The sequence below is a fragment of the Myxocyprinus asiaticus genome, chromosome 13 (assembly GCF_019703515.2).
Source record: "Myxocyprinus asiaticus isolate MX2 ecotype Aquarium Trade chromosome 13, UBuf_Myxa_2, whole genome shotgun sequence".
Lineage (NCBI taxonomy): Eukaryota > Metazoa > Chordata > Actinopteri > Cypriniformes > Catostomidae > Myxocyprinus > Myxocyprinus asiaticus.
Window position 1 is genome coordinate 39,710,848 of NC_059356.1, and position 22,680 is coordinate 39,733,527.

The 22,680-nt window shown below is 43.1% G+C and overlaps 1 protein-coding gene across 5 annotated transcripts in view; it reads left to right on the forward strand.

Moving 5' to 3' along the window:
- Nucleotides 1-22,680, forward strand: part of LOC127450868 (protein TANC2-like) — a 225,407-nt gene that overhangs the window by 166,085 nt on the left and 36,642 nt on the right. For all 5 annotated transcript variants that reach the window (XM_051715295.1, XM_051715297.1, XM_051715299.1 and 2 more), the window contains 3 exons: nucleotides 4,228-4,376; nucleotides 20,142-20,331; nucleotides 21,000-21,248. In XM_051715295.1, coding sequence (XP_051571255.1) covers nucleotides 4,228-4,376; nucleotides 20,142-20,331; nucleotides 21,000-21,248 — 588 coding nt within the window. The remainder of the gene's footprint in view (nucleotides 1-4,227; nucleotides 4,377-20,141; nucleotides 20,332-20,999; nucleotides 21,249-22,680) is intronic.

Below are 22,680 nucleotides of genomic sequence, written 5' to 3' on the forward strand. Positions count from 1 at the left end.
CAGAGTGATTTTTCCAGCCTTTTTCCTCACTCTGGAAGTGTACAGTCCTTGAAGGGAGGGCAAGGGGTAACCAAAAATCCTCTCAGCTGTCCTTTGTAGTCTTCTGATATCCAATTTCATAACTGTACCAAACCAGACAGTTACTGAAGTGCAGAGGACAGACTCAATGACTGCTGAGTAGAACTGTATCAGCAGCGCCTGTGGCAGGTTGAACTTCCTCAACTGGTGAAGGAAGTACAACCTCAGCAGGGCCTTTTTCACAATGGAGTCAATGTGGGTCTCCCACTTCAGGTCCTGTGAGATGGTAGTGCCCAGGAACCTGAGTGACTCCACTGCTGCCACAGTGCTGTTTAGAATGGTGAGGGGTGTCAGTGTTGGGGTGTTCCTCCTAAAGTCCACAATCATCTCCACCGTTTTGAGTGTGTTCAGCTCCAGGTTGTTTTGACTGCACCAGATGGCCAGCTGTTCAACTTCCCTTCTGTATGCAGACTCATCGTCATCCTGGATGAGGCAGATGACAGTAGTGTCATCTGCAAACTTCAGGAGCTTGACAGAGGGGTCCTTGACGGTGCAGTCGTGTGTATACAGGGAGAAGAATAGTGGGGAGAGCACACATCCCTGGGTGGCACCTGTGCTGATTGTACATGTGCTGGAAGTGAATTTCCCCTGTCTCACTAGCTGCTGCCTGTCCGTCAGAAAGCTGGTAATCCACTGACAGATAGACGTGGGAGCAGGGAGCTTGTGTAGTTTAGTCTGCAGAATAGCTAAAATGATGGTGTTGAAAGACGAACTGAAGTCCACAAAAAGGATCCTTGCATATGTCCCTGGTCTGTCCAGATGTTGCAGGATATGATACAATCCCATGTTGACTGCATCATCCACAGACCTGTTTGCTCAATAAGCAAATTGAAGGGGATCTAGAAAGGGTCCAGTGATGTCCTTCATGTGGGCCAACACCAGTCTCTCAAATGATTTCATGACTACAGACATCAGGGCGATGGGTCTGTAGTCATTAATTCCTATGATTTTGGGTTTCTTTGGGACAGGAATGATGATTGAGCATTTGAAGCAGCATGAGACTTCACACTGCTCCAGTGATCTATTGAAGATCAGTGTGAAGATGGGGGCCAGCTGGTTAGCACAGGATTTTAGACAAGCGGGTGAAATGCCATCTGGGCCCTGTGCTTTCCTTGTCTTTTGTCTTCAGAAGACACGGCAGACCTCTTCTTCACAGATCTTAAGTGCAGGTTGAGTAGCAGGAGGGGGGAGGAGGGGGGTTGCAGGAGGTGTTAATGTTTGTGTGAGGTGAAGGTCAGAGCGGGTGTGAGATTGGGCCTTTCAAATCTACAGTAGAACACATTCAAGTCATCAGCCAGTTGTTGGTTCCCTACAGTATTGGGGGTAGGAGTCCTGTAGTTAGTAAGTTGTTTCAGGTCACTCTACCTGATGCAGGGTCATTAGCTGAAAACTTGTTTCTTTGTTTCGGAATAGTTTCTTTTAGCCACTCTGATTTCCTTATTCAATGTGTTCCTGGCCTGATTGTACAAGACTTTATCCCCACCTCTGTAAGCATCTTCTTTGGCCTGACGAAGCTGCCTGAGTTCTGCTGTAAACCACGGTTTGTCGTTGTTGTATGTAAATAAGTCCTAGTAGGAATGCACATATCCTCACAGAAACTGGTATATGATGTATCTGTGAGCTCATCCAGATTGGTGTCTGCAGCCTCAAAAACACTCCAATCAGTGCAGTCAAAGCAGGCTTGTAGTTCCAGCTCTGCTTCATTGGTCCATTTCTTTACCGTCTTTACTACAGGTTTACCAGATTTTAGTTTCTGCCTGTAGGTTGGAAGAAGAATAACCAGACAATGTTCAGAGAGTCCATTGAGAGAGTATTGTTGTGTAGCAATGATCCAGTATATTTCTGTCTCTGGTTGGGCATGTAATGTGCTGTTTGTATTTGGGCAGTTCACATGTGAGGTTTGCTTTGTTAAAATCCCCAAGAATAATAATAACTGAGTCCGGGTATTGTTGTTCCCTGTCTGTGATTTGATCAGCCAGCTGTTGCAGCGCTGCGTTCATGCACATGTGTGGTGGGATATAAACACTCACCAGAATAAATGAAGAAAACGCCCACGGAGAGTAGAAAGGCTTACAGTTAATAAAGAGCGCTTCCAAATTAGGACAGCACATCTTCTTTAATGTTGTTACATCTGTACACCAACTTTCATTGATGTAAAAGCATGTTCCACCACCTCTTGTTTTCCCCGTTAAATCCGCGATGCGATCAGCTCTGAACAGCTGAAAGCCCAGCAGATGTGACGCGCTGTCCAGAATGGCTTCACTCAGCCAAGTTTCTGTGAAGCACTAGGCAGCAGAGGTTGAAAAGTCCTTGTTTGTATGGGTGAGGAGATGTAGTTCGTCCGTTTTGTTAGGAAGAGAGCAGAGATTTGCTAGATGAATACTTGGCAGGGCTGTTCGAAAGCCACGGCGAAGGAGCCTGACCAGCACACCAGTCGTCCCCCTCACCTATGTCTCTTGAACAGCACAGCACAGACAACTAAAATGTCCAGCAAAGTGTCCGAATATTCAGAAACCGGGAAAAGATTGTCTGGTATGTGCTGCCAAATGTTCAGCAGTTCATCCCTGGTGAAACTGATTGGAAAAATTTTACTAAACACAGGACAAACAAACAAAAACAACAAAAGTATTGGAGCGCTCCACACCGAGGCTGCCATCCGTGGCACCATCTTGCTTCATTCATTTTGTCAACAGTTCACTGTTTTACTTAAGAGCTATGCTTTAAAAATGTACAAAGTGGTACGAAATCTTTTTTTTTTTTTTTACTGTTCTAAATAGAAGATAGATTACAAGAGAGAATACAAATTAAATATTACATGTTCTTAGTAGTGCCAAACTTTTTGTGGCTATTATTATCTCTGGATTGTGAATTTAAATAGACAAACAAAGTGTGGTACTAATTAAGTATACAGAAAATAAATCATTGTTTTTTCATATCGCTGTTTTCATGCTTGTATGTCTGGTTTTAATTTGGTCAGTAATTGGCCGATAAATATTGGCAGCTGATACATCGGTGGAACCCTAGTTTTAAGCATAAACCTAACTAAATATAGTAATGTTTATGCTTAAAAACAAGAAAATACAATGCAAATGGAGTTAGAAAAATAATAAGTAGGTAAAAATGTAAATACGTTATTCAAGATATAGTCTCTGAAAACAGAGTGTTGCTTATCATGTCATTTTAAGCATGTTTAGATAATTTTACTGGAAAAAATAAATAAATAAATATTAGTATTGAAGTATTATTATTTATTTATTTATTTATTTTTTGCAGTGTTTAAGCCAGAAGTTCAGGAAACACTAGAAGATTGGGAGGTGGTTTAGATTAACGAAGTGGTGTAAAATTTAGGTCCTTTTTGGGTTTGTCTTAATACTTTCTACACATCCTTATCTGCTGCGCCGAATAGGAACAGCCAAAAACCCTTCATTTGGTTTAGAAAACATGTATGAGGGAGATGTTTGACATTGGTGTGAATGAACTGAATTGTCATGATTTAGAGGCAGAATTGGGCAAATTTCATTTGAATGGGGCTGTTTGGAAACTGCAGTACAGAATAAACCAAAGGTATGGGCTTGAATGCCAGGTTGTAGTTTTATGCAGTGGACAATGTGGAATTGTAAGAATTGCAAAAATTCCCATCATTGATGCTGAAGTCATAGAATGCTATTTCTGTGAATGAAATTGCCTATGTTTGCCAAAATTACTCCATAAACCACAGTCTTTTGGCAATACCATAAGTGAGTTAGACCTAATACCTAATGATTATGCCTAATTGTGAAAAAGAAAGCCCTAGCTCTAAAATATGATTGGATGAGCCATGTTCGAAGCAATTTGCAAATCTATCCCTCACAGCCTTGTTGTCATTCCCATTAAAAATGAAAGATGGGGCTATTATGAATAACGTCCACAATGATACCATAAATTGCTTGACAACTGTAAACTGCCTACAGTTAGGCTAATTTTTTATTGTGATTTATTATTATTAAAACATTTATTCATTGAACATTGGTGACTTCTATCATATTGCTTGTGCTGCTATTTTGTAGAAGCTTTGAGTCATGCCAAAAACATTCCTTAATCGTGATGCAATGACTTACAATATTGCTATATTGAACTCTGTATTCCTAACTATGGGTCTATCTCTCACAGGAGATGAGAGTCAGGATCTGGGTCCTCCTCCGTCTGTTGACGAGGCAGCCAACACTCTGATGACACGGCTGGGCTTCTTGCTCGGGGACAAAGTGAGCGAAGGGCCTGCTGGAGCACAGTATAGTATGGAGGAACAAGATGATCCCCAGGTTTGATTCATACACAAACACACTCAACACACACCATCTCATGTAATGCTCTCAGCCTTCCCCTCTCTATCCAATCTGTAGCTCTCTTTATTCTTTAAAAACCTCATGAAATGACTTGACACTAGCATATTGATGGCTTCAAAGCTAATAGGTCATGAACTAACAAACTCCAGCACAACATTTTGATTTCATAGGGTCTTTAAAAGGGAAAAAAATGTAGCTTTTTGGCTTTGTGATGTTATTTAGGTGGGAGGAGCCTTTCTGCAGATCTGGGCTTTGCCAGTGGGCGGCTCCTCACCACAAAAACACAGATAGGCTTGCTCTGTAAATCATTACAGATGTTACTGTGTTTTGGAAGAACACCAGCCATTTGCACTGGTGTGCCTGTGCAGTTTGAGTGTAACTAGGCATGTCGCAGACAGCAGATGCTGGATGTTGAAAAGCACAAACCCCTGCTGCTACTGTATTGACAGTCCATACTAATCTTGCCCAGGATTCTCCAGTGAACATCTGCTTTTGACTTCAGAGTGCTTAGAAATTTTTGAAGCCAGAAGAATTTAATCTTACACGTCATTTCAATACAGTATACAGAATATACAGCACAATATGAGAGTATTACTTGTCAAATGAAAAAATTGAAACAGTCTTTAAAAAAGCAATGAAAGTGGCTTCCCTGAGTCCTAAAACATCCTAACAGTAACTAAAAATTACATGGAAACAGTCTTGCTACTTATTTATTTTTTTTATTTTTTAAACCAATGGTAGTAACGTAGCTCTTTCTGTACAACAGCAGTTTATACATGTCAAGTTTCAAAAAGGACTAAAGAAGCTTCATACAAATATCATATAAGTAGTCAAAATTAATTATTCCAAGTAGTCTGAAACCATATGATAGCTTTGTGTGAAGAACTGACCAAAATTTGAGCTGTTATTCATTGATAATCTTTTCTTTAACCAAGGCTTGCATCTTGAATTCAACTGTGGCCTCAAACATACTGTAGCTGTGATGTGGCTTTAGAAAACTCTGAATAAAAATCTGCGTAAATATTTTCTGGGTGTACTATTCCTTTAAAAGGACATATTGGATTCTTGAATGTAGCACAAATTGGAGTCTGTCGAGCATTCCGCTGGTTAAAAACAGAGGTGTTTCATTCCCTCGTAATTGTTCACAGTTCTTTTTGACCTCATTGATCTGACACATAGTTGAGCGCAGGAACGTATTGCAGAACACAAGGCTCCCGTCGTCCACAGTTGGGCAGAGCTACATCAAGACCTCCACTGAGTTATTTTAGCATCTGGTCACTGCCAAGCTAGTGTGGTCACCAAAAGGCCAATTTCCCCCTTGTACTCCAAACCCTGAATTGGACAAAAAGGTATAGACTGAGCTATTTAGACATATTTGGGAAGTTCAAAATCTGATTTTAAGTTGCTGGTTCATAGTGAAAAGGAAAGTTGAGTATTATTATTTTTCAGGGGTTTTCAGTCTCTCCGCAAGGGAAAATTGTATCATTATAGTAGACGTTCCAATAAAAGAAAAAAAAGAAACACTAAAGACTGCAAGTTTAACTATTCCTTTTAAAAAGTAGGTTTTGTTTCATGATTGACCAACCCATCTTGTCCTTTCAAACCCAAATGACTTTCTTTATTCTGTGGAGCACAAAAGATGACATTTTGAAGACTTTTTTTTTTTTCACAAGGACGGATGCTGTGATTTGGTTGAGCTGCAAACAGGATAAAAACACAATAAAAGTGGTCCAAATGATTCTTGTGGTATATACCAAGTCCTCTGATCCCAGACAATAGCTTTGTATGTGTAACAGCCTAAAATGTAAGTCATTGCTCAGTGTTATTTGCGCTTTACTCCTAGCTCTCTTATTTGAGGACATATTCACACAAAAGATGTAGGCTAGTGCCATGTTTGACCTTAATGACAACAAACGGCATTGGTTTTCATGTGTCTCGTAGCCGAATGTGACGTGCCAAGTTTGAATCTAATTTTCAGTGAATAACATTTAAACAGTTAATAACAATCTGTTCATCACCCAAAGTTATCGTATGGTTTCTGAAGACTTGGAATATAGTGCATGAGTTGTATAGATGTAGAGCAAGGAAATTCATTTTAATTTCCTAACAATTTTATTTCCAATCTATGCCTGTATAAAAAAAATATATATATATATATATTTTTAAATAACCTGTATTCCGTTGAGTTCACTGTAGGGCTGGGACGATTCATCGACATAATCGATGTCATCGATTACAGAAATATGTCGATTTGCATAACATGCGTCAGCAAGTCGCAATGGAGTAATTAAAATGGCAGCGCCCGGTTTAAGCATGGATTGCCCCAAAGAACAAGCTGCAGCTAAAAAAAAAACTCGCCTACGGTCATCTAAAGCATGGGAGTATTTTAGCCAGAGACCCAACAATGTGGTGCTGTGTAAGCTATGCAAATTGGAAATGGCTAATCACAGCAGTACAACCGCCATGAACGAACACTTGAAGCGAAAGCATCCCGGAGCACTTTGTCAAGACGGCAGCAAGGCAGCACCGTAAGTCCTGTTTACTTTTTATCCCCACCCAAGCATGACATATTAGTATTACAACACGTGTTTCTGTTAGCAGTAGTCACTTTAAATTGATTTTCTAAATGTTTCCTCATCACCCCCATGTTAAAAGTAATTTCTGCACCGCTGCTAACGTAGGGTGACCATATGTCCTCTTTTTCCAAGACATGTCCTCTTTTTCGGACCATAAAAAAGCGTCCGGCCGGGATTTCTAAATTTACGAAAATGTCCGGGATTCGGCTTTAGTTGTATTATGATGTGCATCTGGTCTAATACTTCACTGTGTGTGCGCGCATATTTGCATTGCTTTAACCCCTCTTTGTAAGTCCTGCCTTCTCGCACACCAATTGGTCAATTATAAGAGGCTTGCAGCAACTATTGGCCAAATTCCTGCCTGTCAATCTCTCCGCGAACGCGCGAAGTGCTGTTGTGTTTGGCATCAAACAGTTGCTTAATAGTAGCAGCAAATGACAGTTGAGTGGAAACAATGCCCAAACGAAAGTGCAAATTTACAGAAGGTTTGCACAAATAATTCCCATGCTTTCGTCCAGGTCGAGATCCGTGGGAAACAGAATGTATGACATGTAAAGCTGGCACTTATGTGTCAGTTGCTAATAAAGGTGCAAGTGATTTAGAAGCACACATTAGGTCTGCAAAGCATAAAGGGTCAGCAAAAGGTGAAAGTTAATCAGGTAAATTAATGGACTACTTTTTGCGACCAGGTAAAATTGTTATCACATTGCTTCATTTTCCATGGCCATTCAAAATAATAGTAATATTTAATGAAGGTACACTCATGGCATAAAATATTTTATTTTAGTACATGGACATTCAAAAGAATGTTGGAAATTTTTATATATATATATATATATATATATATATATATATATATATATATATTTATGTTATGCTAATAGAGTGTCTTTTTCACTGTATTAAAGTTTGCATTCATAGTACCACTGTTTTTTGTTGCAGAATAATGCCCTGCAGTGCACACTTTGTTTCTTGTACATTTGTTTGTGTTTAAGAGAAGATAATTTAATAAAATATTGAAATATTAATGAGACAAGTTTTTTATTTATTTTGGGTTAATTAATTGTTATATTAATCAAGTAATAATTATAAAAAATCTTTAGAATAATCGGCAAATTAATCGTTAGATTAATCGACTAATCGGAAAAATAATTGTTAGATTAATCGATAAAAAAATAATCATTAGGTGCAGCCCTAGTTCACTGGTTAAAGGTTTGGGCACTAACACAATGGGTTTTCCAACCAGGAAATAAATCTCTTAAACTTTCTTTATTGCTGTTGGGTGGTTGTTGTTGGTTTCTACAACAAATGAATCACCACTGGAATTAAATACAATTAAGCAATATTTACAAATAAATCATAACTGTAATATAATCCAAATAAACAGTATTTACAAATAAATCACCACTGTAATCTAATACAAATAAACGTCACGCCAAACCCTGGTTCCCTGAGAGGGAACGAGATGCTGCGTAATCGCTATGGGGACACCCCTGAGTGTCACGTGGTCTGAAGCCCTTATACAATCATGCCAGTTCATTGGCTGATGGCGCTTAGTGATGCCACCAGGGAGCTATGTCACGAGCTCCATAAATGCGCTTGCTTCATGCCATCACGTCAGATTTTCTACAGATAGGCATGAGCCTATGCAACTTCTAGAGAGTATGGCAAGCTTACCCAGCATTTTGTTCCCTCTCAGGGAACCAGGGTTATGCTTCACGTGACCAAGGCGTTCCCTCTCGAGGGATTCGAGCTACATAATCGCTATTGGGAACGATGTACATTCACGCCATGTGAACAGAAGCTGTCAACTGTCTGTGCCTGTGTGGCAAGCATATAGCGGCACACAAGCGAGCTAAAGTGTCTGAATAAGACAGAGGAAATTATGAGCTTACTCCTGTTCCAACAGAGATAATCTGGGAAGCAGGAGTCAAACTCTCATCCAGATTATAAAATCTCACATATGTATGCAGAGAGGACCACCCTTCCACCATACAAATGTCTTCCAATAATGCACCTCTAGCCAAATCCCATGAGGATGCAATGCTCCTCATAGAATGGGCTTAAATACCCAAAGGCGAAGGTAAACCACATGCTTCGTAAGCTCTCAAAATTGCATCAACAAGCCAATGAGACGGTCTTTGCTTGGACACCGAAACACCTCTATTGGGGCCACCAAAGCACACAAACAACTGCTCCGACTTAGGTCACCGGCTAGTACAGTCAACAAACTCGCAGCGCCCTAACTGGGCAAAGCATATGTAACCTTACATGCTTCTACGACTCAAATGGGGGAGGACAGAAAGCCTGAAAATTAATAGTCTGCGAGCAAAAGGATGTAGACACGACCTTGGGCAAATAGCCCAAGTGAGGTCTTAACAACACCTTTGAATACCCTGGTGCAAAATCCATACATAAGGGATTGACCAACAGGGCATGCAAATCAACAACCCTCTAGAACGATGCCAATGCCACCAGCAGAGCCATTCTGTGAGTCAGAAACGTATCAGCAAATGTTGCCAGGGTCTCAAACGGGGCTCCCAAGAGCACCTTAAAAACAACAGATAAATCCCCTAAGAAAAAGGTCTAAGCCTTCATACGCCATGCATAAAACAAGAGACAAGAGAATGTCCACCGACAGAGGCTCCATTAATAAGCGCTTGCTTAGCCACGTTAGCGGCAACATAGACTTGCCGGGACAACCCCGGCCCCAAAACGCTCTTACAAAAATTCCAGCATTGTACCAACAAGGCAGTGAACTGGACCTTCATCTCGCGCTGTACACTAAGAAGTAAAAAATACGCCACTTGAACATATAAAGCTTCCTGGTTGATGGAGCTCTAGCATTCAGAATGTTATCAACCACCGCAGGGGATAAACCATCATTCAAAAGAGCCATCATTTTTTAAATAACCTGTATTCCGTTGAGTTCACTGTAGGGCTGGGACGATTCATCAACATAATCGATGTCATCGATTACAGAAATATATCGATTTGCATAACATGCGTCAGCACGTCGCAATGGAGTAATTAAAATGGCAGCGCCAGGTTTAAGCATGGATTGCCCCAAAGATGTCATCGATTACAGTGCCCCGTTAAGGTGCCTTATTGGCCAATACGGCACCACTAACAGAAGCCAAAACCGATCCTCCCGAACTCACTGCGGGACTGTGCGTAGCAGACTGGTTGGTAGAAACGCGTAAAGATGAGTTGTAAGCCACTGATGCGCCAACACACCGATGCCCAGTGGTGCCGGGGGCAAGGGGAAAAAACCAGAGGGGACAGTGTGACGTCTCACTCGAAGCAAAAAGATCCACTTCCACTCTGCCGAATCTTCTCCAGATTTGTTCCACAATCTGAGGATGTAATGTCCATTCTCTGGGCATCAAGCCCCATCTGGACAGGAGATCCCTCCCCCAAATTCAACCAGCCCAGAACATGTACGGCTCATAGAGACAGCACATTGTCCTGTGCCCACAGAATAATGCGCCATGCCAGCCTCAGCATGGCATGAGAGAGCACTCTGCCCTGGAGATTGATGTAGGACACCATTGTCTTGGTATCCGACCAGATAAGGACATGGCTGGCCTGAATTTCTGGGAGGAACAATTTTAAAACCAGCAGCATCTTGAACATCTCCAGACAGTTTATGTGCCAATATTGCCGCTGGCCCGTCCAAACCCTGTAGGCTGGATGCCCCTCGTACACAGCGCCACAACCCATGGAGGAGGCGTCTGTCGTTATATCTTTGCGGGGACACATCTGTCCCAACGGAATGCCCGACATCAGAAGGTGAGTCCGTTTCCATGGTAACAGTGTTTGGTTGCACCCACGCATCACTTTGAAGGGACGGAATGCATGTGTCAGTGGTTGAAGTCCCTTCGTGGAGTTCATCCAGCACTGAAAAGGTCTCGCATGCAACATGCCCAGGGGAATGACAGCGGAAGCCACGATCATGAGCCCCAAAAGCCTATGAAATGTTCTTGCAGAGAGAACGTGTCCCACTTTGAACCCCGCTAGACTCCGAAATGACAGAACGCGAGCTGGAGACAGCCGCGCCTGCATCATCCACGAATCTAGCTCCATCCTTAGAAACGGAGTCTGCTGCTCTGGCAATAGGACACTTGTCTAGGTTTACACACAGCCCTAGATTGCTCAGATGGCAGAGAATGACCTCTTGATGTTGGGCATCCAGAGTCTCCGAGTGGGCTAGCACCAACCAATCATTGCGATAATTCAAAACGTGGATGCCCTGAAGCCTCAAGGGCATCAAAACCGCATCCATGCATTTTGAGAATGTGCATGGTGTTAGTGCAAGTCTGAACGGAAGGATGAAAAATGTATACACTTTGCCCCCGAAAGCAAATCTGAGAAAGCACCTGTGCTTCAGTGCAATGTAAATATTATCACAAACCAGTCCCCCGGCTGCACTTGTGACATTATTTGCTTTTGCGTTATCATTCTGAATTGACATTTCATTAGCTTAGAATTCAAGCGATTCAAACCCAGAATGGGATGCAAGCTGCCGTGCTTTATCGTTCGAAGTACTCAGTTCTAAATGCCCTTCAGCTGCTGCCAAGCCAACAGATGGGCAGACAGAGGGTTTAATGTATGGCCTTTGTCTGCAGCGTGACTTGAAACCACTAGATGGCGCTCTTGACTTATTTTTGGCGGCTGCCCCTGAACCAGCGGCACAGAGGGTGAGATCTTTGCTCCTTAATACTTAGGCTGGTTGAGGAGGATTTGATAATTTTTTTTTGCCTTTATTGTATTCAGGCATAAAAAATTAACGCCCTGAGATGACGTTGAAGCAGGGACGCTAATAGAATAAACCTTTCCCTGGTATTTTGAACTTGGAAAAATGTATGCTCATTGGGGAAATTTTTGTTTTGTGTACATCAAATTCTGTTATGCATGCCTCAAAACCTTTGGTCATTGAGACAGAGGCCAAATTAAATCAGGCAATTATAAGGGCCGGCCAGTCAGAATGTATTTACAGCAGAGGACACCAGATAAACCATCTTCCCTAGCATAGAAATGGGGAAGAATGCAAATGTGAGAGGAACTGAATAACAAGCAGGCTCACACAATAGCCCCTGCATTCTTATGGGGGGGACAACGTGTGGTGCTTATGTTCACTGTGTGCCTTTGCGTACACTTGTGCCTTGATGACATCGAATTCTGTTACACATATTTCGAGACCCTTGGTCATGGTGACAGAGGCTCCCTGGCAAGCTGTGGGGGAAAACTGAACCATATTCTGGTTGTCGGACGTTCAAAGCGCTTACAATGGCAACTCATTCCGATATTGACCGAAGGGCAGATAGTAGAGAAACGGATACATTTATACAGTCCAATTTCATTTACTGAATGGGGGCTCATCCTTCGTTATACAGCAAGCCCGTAGGTTCGTGTGCAGATCTATTTTTATCGTACATTGAGTTATATTACGTGTGCCCCGAGACTCTTAGTCATGGAGGCAGAGGCAAAACGCAAGCTAAAAATATTCAATGCGCGTTCCCAGTGTAATTTACGGGGGAAACTGAGTACATTTTTTTACTTAAAAAAAGGGGGTTAGACACTAAACCGGTCCCAGCATTTAATGGGGGAACAACGTGTAGTACCCGGATAGCGCAAAACATCCTCGCGGAACAAAAGCTTTGCCTTGGCCTGGGTAAATCTGCCTTTGTTATTCCTTTGTTAAAAGGTGGTGATCCTACTAAATTGGATAATTATAGACCCATTCCTAAACTCTGCATTCTTTCAAAGGTTTTTGAAACTCTTATTAGTGAACAATTGTCTTTGTATTTATCTGAAAATAATATTTTATCTGTTAACCAGTCAGGCTTTAGGAAAAAAATACAGTACCACTACAGCTGCTATGAAGGTCGTGAATGACATCATCGAGGCCCTTGATAAAGGACATCATTGTGCATCCCTTTTTATCGATTTATCTAAAGCCTTCGATACTGTCGATCATGAAATATTTGAAACTTAAAAATATAGGACTATCCAATAACACTATATCTTGGTTTGCAAACAATTTAAATGACAGAACACAATGGGTGCGAACGGAAGGTCACTCATCTGCACCTTTACAGATCACCAAGGGTGTTCCTCAGGGGTCTGTTCTGGGGCCACTACTTTTTACTATTTATATTAATTGCCTTGATTTTGATATTATAAATTGTAGTTTTCATTTCTGTGCTGACAACACTGTTATGTATTGTTGTGCTCCCGCTATACATCAAGCTGTGTGTCAACTACTGTCTGCATTTGATGTTGTGCAACAAAGGCTTTATAGATTAAAACTTGTTTTAAATGGTGATAAAACTAAAGCCATGTTTTTCTCAAACTTAAAGAAATCAATAACAAATCTAGCATCTCTGTTTTATACTTGATGAATCATTATCTTTTAAGTCAATTTAAATCAGTTAGGGACAAAACTCAAGGTAAAGCTAGATTTTTTTTTTCTTCAGAAATAAGTCTTGTTTTTCATTTGATGAAAAAAAGAAACATTCTGGTTACTTTCATAATGTGTCTTTATGTTCCCTGATGGAGGGAACGAGACGGTGTATCGATGTAGTGACACTAGGGGTCACTCTTGGGAGCCCCAAACACCTCTGATCTTTTTTTAAAAGGCCAATGAGAATTGGCGAGTGGAATTTGCATGCCACTCCCCCGGACATACGGGTATAAAAGGAGCTGGTATGCAACCACTCATTCAGGTTTTGTGCTGAGGAGCCGAGATAAGGTCCCGGCCATTTCAACAGGTAGTTCAGCGTTGTGGCAAGAGGGACACAACGTCTCGTTCCCTCCATCAGGGAACGGAGGTTACGAAAGTAACCAGGATGTTCCCTATCTGTCACTCACTCGACGTTGTGTCGATGTAGTGACACTAGGGGTCCCTATACAAAATGCCACAACTAACTGAACTGTGTTACGTGAAGTGGCGGTGTGTGACAGGCAGACTGCTGTGTGCCTCGTAGCCAGTGCACCAGGCCATCACGTAACCTCCCCCAACGTTCTTTATGAGCGTCGAACAGTCCTTCAGGAACAAGTCGACTGCCCAACGAATAGGTGGACAGGCTAGCCCAGCCGAGGCCTCTTTTCCTTCTCTTTTCTCCCCAAAAAGAGTGGAATTTGTTAACTGACTGGGAGCCCTAAGTGTCTACGTCAGGGGGATGTCACTCCCAAGGGGAAGACACCGCGGAGACCACACCCCGCCCAAAAAAGGGGGGGGGGGTATTTTGAGTGGAAATACATCACATGGTTTTACCGAGCCTTGTCGGAAGTATGTCATGTGGAGAGGTCCCATGGTAGGTCCTACCCAAAGGGGGAGGAGTTTCTACAAAGCATGGCAACCGGAAGCAGAGGGGCCCCTGCCCAAGGAAGACACAGTTTACCGACAGGGAAACGATTTTGCGTAAAATATCACATGGGGTTGCCTTCGGGGAACCATCGCATGTGGAGCACCTACCTCAGTACAGGGCCTCATTAGCACACTTACTGAGCCGGCAACGAGTTTCTCCGCAAACTCTACTGCCACAGGGCTAAGGAGGAAAGTCATCCAGGGATCACAGTCTGTGAACACTACTGGGAGTCAAGAGTGCATGTCTTCCCCTCAAGGGAGGGGAAAGGCAATATGCGCAAGCGGTACACCCGGCCAGTTGTCCCGGAACTTACCTGCTCGTGCCTGCCACTACTCGGTACGAGACCGGCTCAACCCAGAGATTGTAGAACCTCGCAAAGGTGTTGTGTGCTGCCCAGCCCGCTGCTCTGCAGATGTCTGCCAAAGAGGCACCACTGGCCAGGGCGCAGGAGGCTGCCACACTCCTGGTAGAGTGGGCTCATTACCCCGCAGGGGATGGCACGTCCTGAGCCATCGTGCCATCATGATGGCGTCAATGACCCAGTGGGCGATCCTCTGTTTGGAGACAGTTCTTCCTTTCTGCTGTCCAAAGCAGACAAAGAGCTGCTCGGAGCTTCTAAAGCTCTGCTTGCGATCCAAATAGATGCGTAAAGCTCGCACCGGACACAGCAACGCCGGGTCTGCCTCCTCCTGGGGCAGTGCTTGCAGGTTCACCACCTGATCCCTAAAAGGGGTCGTGGGAACCTTGGGCACATAGCCTGGTCTGGGTCTCAGGATCACGTGAGAGTAACTTGGACTGAACTCCAGGCACGATTCACTGACAGAGAACGCTTGCAGGTCCCCTACCCTCTTGATGGAAGTAAGCGCAGTCAGGAGGGCAGTCTTCAAAGAAAGTGCCTTAAGCTCAGCTGACTCCAAGGGCTCAAAGGGAGCTCCCTGTAGACCCTGAAGGACTACAGAAAGATCCCACGGGGGGACAAGGCTTGGTCTAGAGGGGTTCAACCTCCTAGCGCCTCTCAGGAAACTGATGATCAATTCGTGCTTCCCCAAGAACTTACCATCTACCGCATCGTGATGAGCCGAAATAGCAGCTTCATACACCTTCAAGGTGGAGGGGGACAGCCACCCTGCATGCTCACAGGCGAGTTGTGACATGCAATGGGAGCATAGACTGCCTTGGCGGTTGATGTATGCTACTGTCTCTGTGTTGTCTGTCCGGACCAACACGTGCTTGCCCTAGATCAACGGCCGAAACCTCCGCAGGGCGAGCAGTACTGCCAACAACTCTAGGTAGTTGATATGCCAATGCAGCCGTGGGCCAGTCCTGGAGCCGGCAGCTGTGTGCCCGTTGCATATGGCGCCCCAGCCCATCTTAGAGGCGGCTGTTGTAACCACGATGCACCTGTAGACTTGCTCTAGGGGAACCACTGCCCATAGAAATGCCAGACCGGTCCAAGGGCTGAAGAGGCGGCAACAGACCGGCGTGATGGTCACGCGGTGTCCTGTGGCGCCATGCCCATCTCGGGACTCGAGTCCGAAGCCAGTGCTGAAGCAGTCTCATATGCATCAACCCGAGCGGTATGGCCGCCGCTGAGGATGCCATATGCCCCAGGAGCCTCTGAAAGTGTTTCAGTGGAACCGCTGTTCTCCATCTGAATGCCTTCAGACAGTTCAGCACCGACTGTGCACACTTGTTCGTGAGGCGCGCTGTCATCGAGACTGAGTCCAACTCCAAACCGAGAAAAGAGATGCTCTGAACCGGGAAGAGCTTGCTCTTTTCCCAGTTGACCCGAAGCCCCAGTCGGCTGAGGCGCTGAAGCATGCGGCCCCTGTGTGCGCACAGTAACTCTCGAGAGTGAGCTAGGATCAGCCAGTCGTCGAGATAATTGAGGATGCGGATGCCCACTTCCCTTAGCGGGGCAAAGGCTGCCTCTGTGACCTTCGTGAAGACGCGAGGGGACAGGGACAGGCCGAAGGGGAGGACCTTGTAGTGGTACGCCTGGCCTTCGAAGGTAAACAGCAGGAAGGGTCTGTGTTGATGTAAGACCGAGACGTGGAAGTACGCATCCTTCAGGTCTACCGCCGCGAACCAATCTTGATGCCGGACGCTTGCTAGGATGTGCTTTTGCATCAGCATCTAGAACGGGAGTCTGTGCAAAGCCCGGTTCAGTACTTGCAGGTCCAGGATTGGTCGCAACCCACCGTCTTTCTTTGGTACGATGAAGTAAGGGCTGTAGAACCCTCTCTTCATCTCGGCTGGAGGGACAGGCTCTATCGCGCCCTTGCGCAGAAGGGTAGCGATCTCCACACGCAAGTAGCGGCTTTCTCGCCCTTCACCGAGGTGAAGCGGATGCCGCTGGACCTGGGAGTGTGCCTGGCGAACTGAATCGCATAGCCGAGTCGGGACAGTCCGAACCAGCCATCGCGACGGGTTGTAAAGCGCGTGCCACGCGCCCAAACTCCGGGTGAGGGGGACCAAGGGAATGATCATGTCGGACGTACCAACGGGTGGGGCCTCGTGGCGGGGCGGAGCTCGGGTGCCACGTCGAGGGGATCCAAGCCCCGTGGCCGTGCTGAGTCCAGAGACATCGAAGCACTTACCTGGCTCCTGCCGCCCACTATAAGATTGGCCAAAGGGGGGAGGAGGAGTCTCGTCCCCGTAGTCCACCAGACCCAACCTTGTGTGGGCGTGTTTGTGCCACAGCTGGGCGCACAGAGATGGGGGGACAAATTGTAACTTTACTACTCGTCATTGTGAGTTGTATAATAGGGTCACTTGGCACTCATTGTCCACACGTAGACTAAAGCGTTGGTATCTGTTCATCTATAAATCAATTTTGGGCTTATTGCCATCATATCTCTGTTCTCTTACCTAACAGAAAATTGCTGTGAAGTATTCCTTACGCTCTCAGAATGATTATACCCTTTCGGTTCCGTTTGTTTGAACAGAATTAGGGAAACAAGCTTTTCGGTATTCTGCCCCCTGTGATTGGAACATTCTACAAAATGATTTAAAGATAAAAAGGCTTTTGTCAATGTGCACTTTTAAAGATCTTATTCGAGAATTTGAGAAAGACGTATCAATTTGAAAATGTTTTTAAATATTTATTTTCTCTTTTAACTTTTTGGAGAATGTATTTTTTATTTGTATCATTATATGTTATTTAAGATTGTAAACATCTGCGGCTGCCTGTCTTGGTGAGGACACTTCTGTAAATGAGATTCTTAATCTCAGTGAGTTTTATTTCCTGGTTAAAGGACAAATAAAATATTAAGTATGGGGGAAAAACATTGTCACGACAAATCAAGTATAGACAGCATCAAAAGAAGCATTCAGGTACATAAAAACATAATTGAATGCATAACCGTCAGGTAGCGAAATAATTTGTTCACAAATGGAGCACAGTAGCTTCGGACCAATCTGTCGACTCAATTACATCTGGAATATGCAGTTAGGATCAAAGCAATTAACCAATATAGAACCACACCCTTTGTCAAGTTACACTAACTAGAACATAGAACAAATCACAAAAACCTGAAAGATCAGGGAATGTAAAAATATATTGTTTCCCAGGTCTAGAAATAAATAAATAAATAAAAATAAAATGTGAAATGTGCTGACCAAACTTTAGTTTATGAAACCTGCTAAGAATCAAGCACCCACGCCTTCTTTTTAAAGTAATGATCAGCAGTGTTTTGCTACAATGAATGATGATGCCACAGTAGTTTGCTGCAAATTTAGCCACATATCATTGTTTTTTGAAAGAACATCCTCTTGGTGGTAGTTTGATTGTAGGAACTTAAATGCCAGGGGCTTCTGTCTAAACCAGCTTCAGGACAGACCAACCACTGAACAGCTGATCTTCAGTTTTGACATATCCAACTGCATGATGTCATTAATGTGGCCTCCACCGCAGACATAGGTGCTTAGAGCCAGACAAGAACCTTCATAACCACTTATTCTTTCCATTCCTCTTCCTCTCTCTTTTCTAATCTCCCTGTACTTTTTCTCACAACTCTTTAATTATCATTCTTTTTGTCTGTTTATGTTTCTCACTCTCCCCCACCTCTAGCACCATTGGGTAAAATGATCCATCATCTGGTTCATGTTTTTTGTAGACTGTCTTGTAGCCAACCACAGTATGCCAAGCACTTAGCCAAATATAACACACTAATTTCTCTCCTCTTTCCATTTGGTTATGAGTCGAGAATTCAAGGTTTTGTCATTTGTATACCATAAAGTGAATAACAGTGTAGTAAATTACATAATATTGAGTCATAGTTGAAAATTTGTTTAAGTCAGCCCAGGCCATAAAAATAAAAAAAAAGAAGTAATTCCACATGAGTGTGCAGCCCTCAGCAGAAATATGGGGCAGCAGTGTATCATTAAATGCCAGTCAGCAGATTTCCACTTCTGTGGGCATTTTTGTGTGTGAAAGTCATTCAGCGTTCCAGAGCTCTTTATATGCAGTGGTGCACCGATCTAACAGGATCATTTTAATATGCAGTATTTTTCTAGTGCAACAAGCAATGAGTGAACAATGAATGCATGTATGAATGAACACCTTGAGATAAAAAACTGCATTATGTTTTATCTACAGTTGTGCTCAAAAGTTTTCATACCCTGGCAGAAAAACAAAGAAAAACCCACAGGTAACCTCAGGAGAAATACAGGCTGCTCTGGCAAAAGACGGTGTGGTTGATTCAAGGAGCACAATACGATGATTCTTGAACAAAAATGAGCTGCATGTTCGAGTTGCCAGAAAGAAGCCAATGCCACAAATAAGCCTGGTTACAATATGCCCGACAACACCTTGACACGCCTCACAGCTTCTGGCACACTGTAATTTGGAGTGACGAGACCAAAATAGAGCTTTATGGTCACAACCATAAGCGCTATGTTTGGAGAGGGGTCAACAAGTATTGTGCTCCTTGAAACAACCACACTGTCTTTTTCCAGAGCAGCCTGTATTTCTCCTGAGGTTACCTGTGAGTTTTTCTTTGTATCCGAACAATTCTTCTGGCAGTTGTGGCTGAAATCTTTCTTGGTCTACCTGACCTTGGCTCGGTATCAAGAGATCCCCGAATTTTCCACTTCTTAATAGGTGATTGAACAGTACTGACTGGCATTTTCAAGGGTTTGGATATCTTTTTCCATCTTTATAAAGTTCCATTACCTTGTTACGCAGGTCTTTTGACAGCTCTTTTCTGCTCCCCATGGCTCCGTATCTAGCCTGCTCAGTGTATCCACGTGAGACTCATTGACTATTTATACACAGACATTAATTGCAATTTAAAAAGCCACAGGTGTGGGAAATTAACCTTTAATTGCCATTTAAACCTGTGTGTGTCACCTTGTGTGTCTGTAACAAGGCCAAACATTCAAGGGCATGTAAACTTTTGATCAGGGCCATTTGGGTGATTTCTGTTATCATTATGATTTAAAAAGGAGCCAAACAACTATGTGATAATAAATGGCTTCATATGATCACTATCCTTAAATAAAAGACAGTTTTTTTGCATGATCAGTCATATTTTCAAAATCAATGCCAAAATTTCACAATTTCTGCCAGTGTATGCAAACTTTTGAGCACAACTGTATGTTTAAATTCTCATGACTTTCACTTACATAAGTATCACCAAAATTGTATTTTGTCACGTGTCCTAACCAGGCGTGACGCGTGTGCTACAGTATGTTCAGAATAACATACTACCATACTACTCTCACTGTTTCTGCTGTATGGCCAAGTGTGGCCAAGTAATTTCTGAAACACTTTCTCTTCTGGCCTTCAGGAAATCTCCATGACCCAAAGGATAAGCCCTTGCTCTAGCTTAGCTAGCAGCACAGCATCGCCCCCTCCTGGCAGTCCCTGCTCCACATTGCCCGCTGGAGCACCGGGTAACATGGGTACCCGCGACTGCGCTTATGGATCCATCACTAGTCCCACCTCCACACTGGAGAGCCGAGACAGTGGCATAATAGGTGAGAGATGTGCTTTAGTGGGGAGACTGTATGTCCAGCTTGATTGAGAGACAGAGACTAAATGCTTCTCATTGATGTAGGACAACTTTGCAAGCTTTTCCAGATAACAAATATAGTTTAGTTTTGGATTCTTTGCAATAGAAAATAATTTTATTAGAAGTTCATGCTGAATAATGAAATTCATGACATGAAAAGGTTCAAATATCTTGTCATACTCTGTCAAGCAGACAATCGCAATTCTTAGTTTGAGACTACAGTAGACTTAGGACTCGTCCACATGGACAAATCCTTGTCCAAAAAATGTATGCACTGAAACGGGTAGCCTAAACAATGATAGAAATGGTTGTTTGAAAGAGTTTCCATTTGAATTTCTATTTGTTTTGTTTTATGGTGTTTTGTTTATTGTTTGTTTTGTTTTTGTTTTGTTTTGTTGGTTTTTTTTTATATATACATATATATATATATATATATATATATAGAGAGAGAGAGAGAGAGAGAGAGAGAGAGAGAGTTTTCATTGAAAAATTAATATCTCTCTTTTTTGTTTTGTTGTGTTTGGGTTGTTTTTTGTTTTGTTTTTTGTAGTGATTTTTGTTTTGTTGTTTTTTGTTTTGTTTTGTTCAAAAGGATTTCCATAAAAAATGTTCATCTCTCTCTCTCTCTTACAGCAACGCTCACAAGTTACTCTGAGAATGCTGAACATGGTAAACACAGCGAGAGTTCACGGGGCAGTCTGAAGCTGTGGCAGGCACATAAATCAATGGGTACAGACTCTTTTCTGTATCGCGTTGATGAAAACATGGCAGCCTCCACATACAGCCTCAACAAAATCCCAGAAAGGAGTCTGGAACATACTGTCTCTCACTCTGCTCACTCCATCCCCCTCTACCTCATGCCCCGCCCTAATTCTGTGGCTGGTAAGTCTGTGCACTTGACTTATTTTCATTGGACAGTGTTTTGATTGTAATGGAATACTAGCATACTGCTTTCTGTGCATTATATTATAAACTCAGCAAACAAAGAAACGTCCTCTCACTTTCAGCTGCTTTTATTTTCAGCAAACTTAACATGTGTAAATATTTGTATGAACATAAAAAGATTCAACAACTAAGACATAAACTGAACAAATTTCACAGACATGTGACTAACACAAATGGAATAATGTGTCCCTGAACAAAGGGGGGGTCAAAATCTGGTTTGGCCACCAGCTGCATTAAGTACTGCAGTGCATCTCCTCCTCATGGACTGCACCAGATTTGCCAGTTCTTGCTGTGAGATGTTACCCCACTCTTCCACCAAGGCACTTGCAAGCTCACAGACATTTCTGGGGGGAATGGCCCTAGCCCTCACCCTCCGATCCAACAAGTCCCAGACGTGCTCAATGGGATTGAGATCCGGGCTCTTCGCTGGCCATGGCAGAAAACTGACATTCCTGTCTTGCAGGAAATCATGCACAGAACGAGCAGTATGGCTGGTGGCATTGTCATGTTGGAGGGTCATGTCAGGATGAGCCTGCAGGAAGGGTACCACATGAGGGAGGAGGTTGTCTTCCCTGTAACGCACAGCAAGCTCAGTCTGATGATGCTGTGACACACCACCCCAGACCATGACAGACCCTCCACTCCAAATCGATCCTGCGCCAGAGTACAGGCCCCGTTGTAACGCTCATTCCTTCAATGATAAACGCGAGTCCGACCATCACCCCTGGTGAGACAAAACCACGACTCATCAGTGAAGAGCACTTTTTGCCAGTCCTGTCTGGTCCAGCGAAGGTGGGTTTGTACCCATAGGCGACGTTGTTGCCGGTGATGTTTGGTAAGGACCTGCCTTACAACAGACCTACAAACCTTCAGTCCAGCCTCTCTCAGCCTATTGCGGACACTCTGAGCACTGATGAGGGATTGTGCATTCCTGGTGTAACTCAGGCAGTTGTTGTTGCCATCCTGTACCTTTCCTAAGTTTTTATAACTGTGAACTTAATTGCCTACCGTCTGTAAGCTGTTAGTGTCTTAACGACTGTTCCACAGGTGCATGTTTATTAATTGTTTATGGTTCATTGAACAAGCATGGAAAACATTGTTTAAACCCTTTACAATAAAGATCTGTAAAGTTATTTGGATTTTTACAAAATTATCTTTAAAATACAGTGTCCTGAAAAAGGGACGTTTCTTTTTTTGCTGAATTTAGTATACCTACCTGTTTTTAAAAAAAATAAAAAATATTATGTGCAATAGTATGCAACATGCTACAATGCTATATTGTTGTCAGATGACTTAATTTCGTTGCATGCTTAATTGAGCATGTGACATCCTGTTTTTGTCTTAGCATTAAGGTTATTTTGTATTTTTA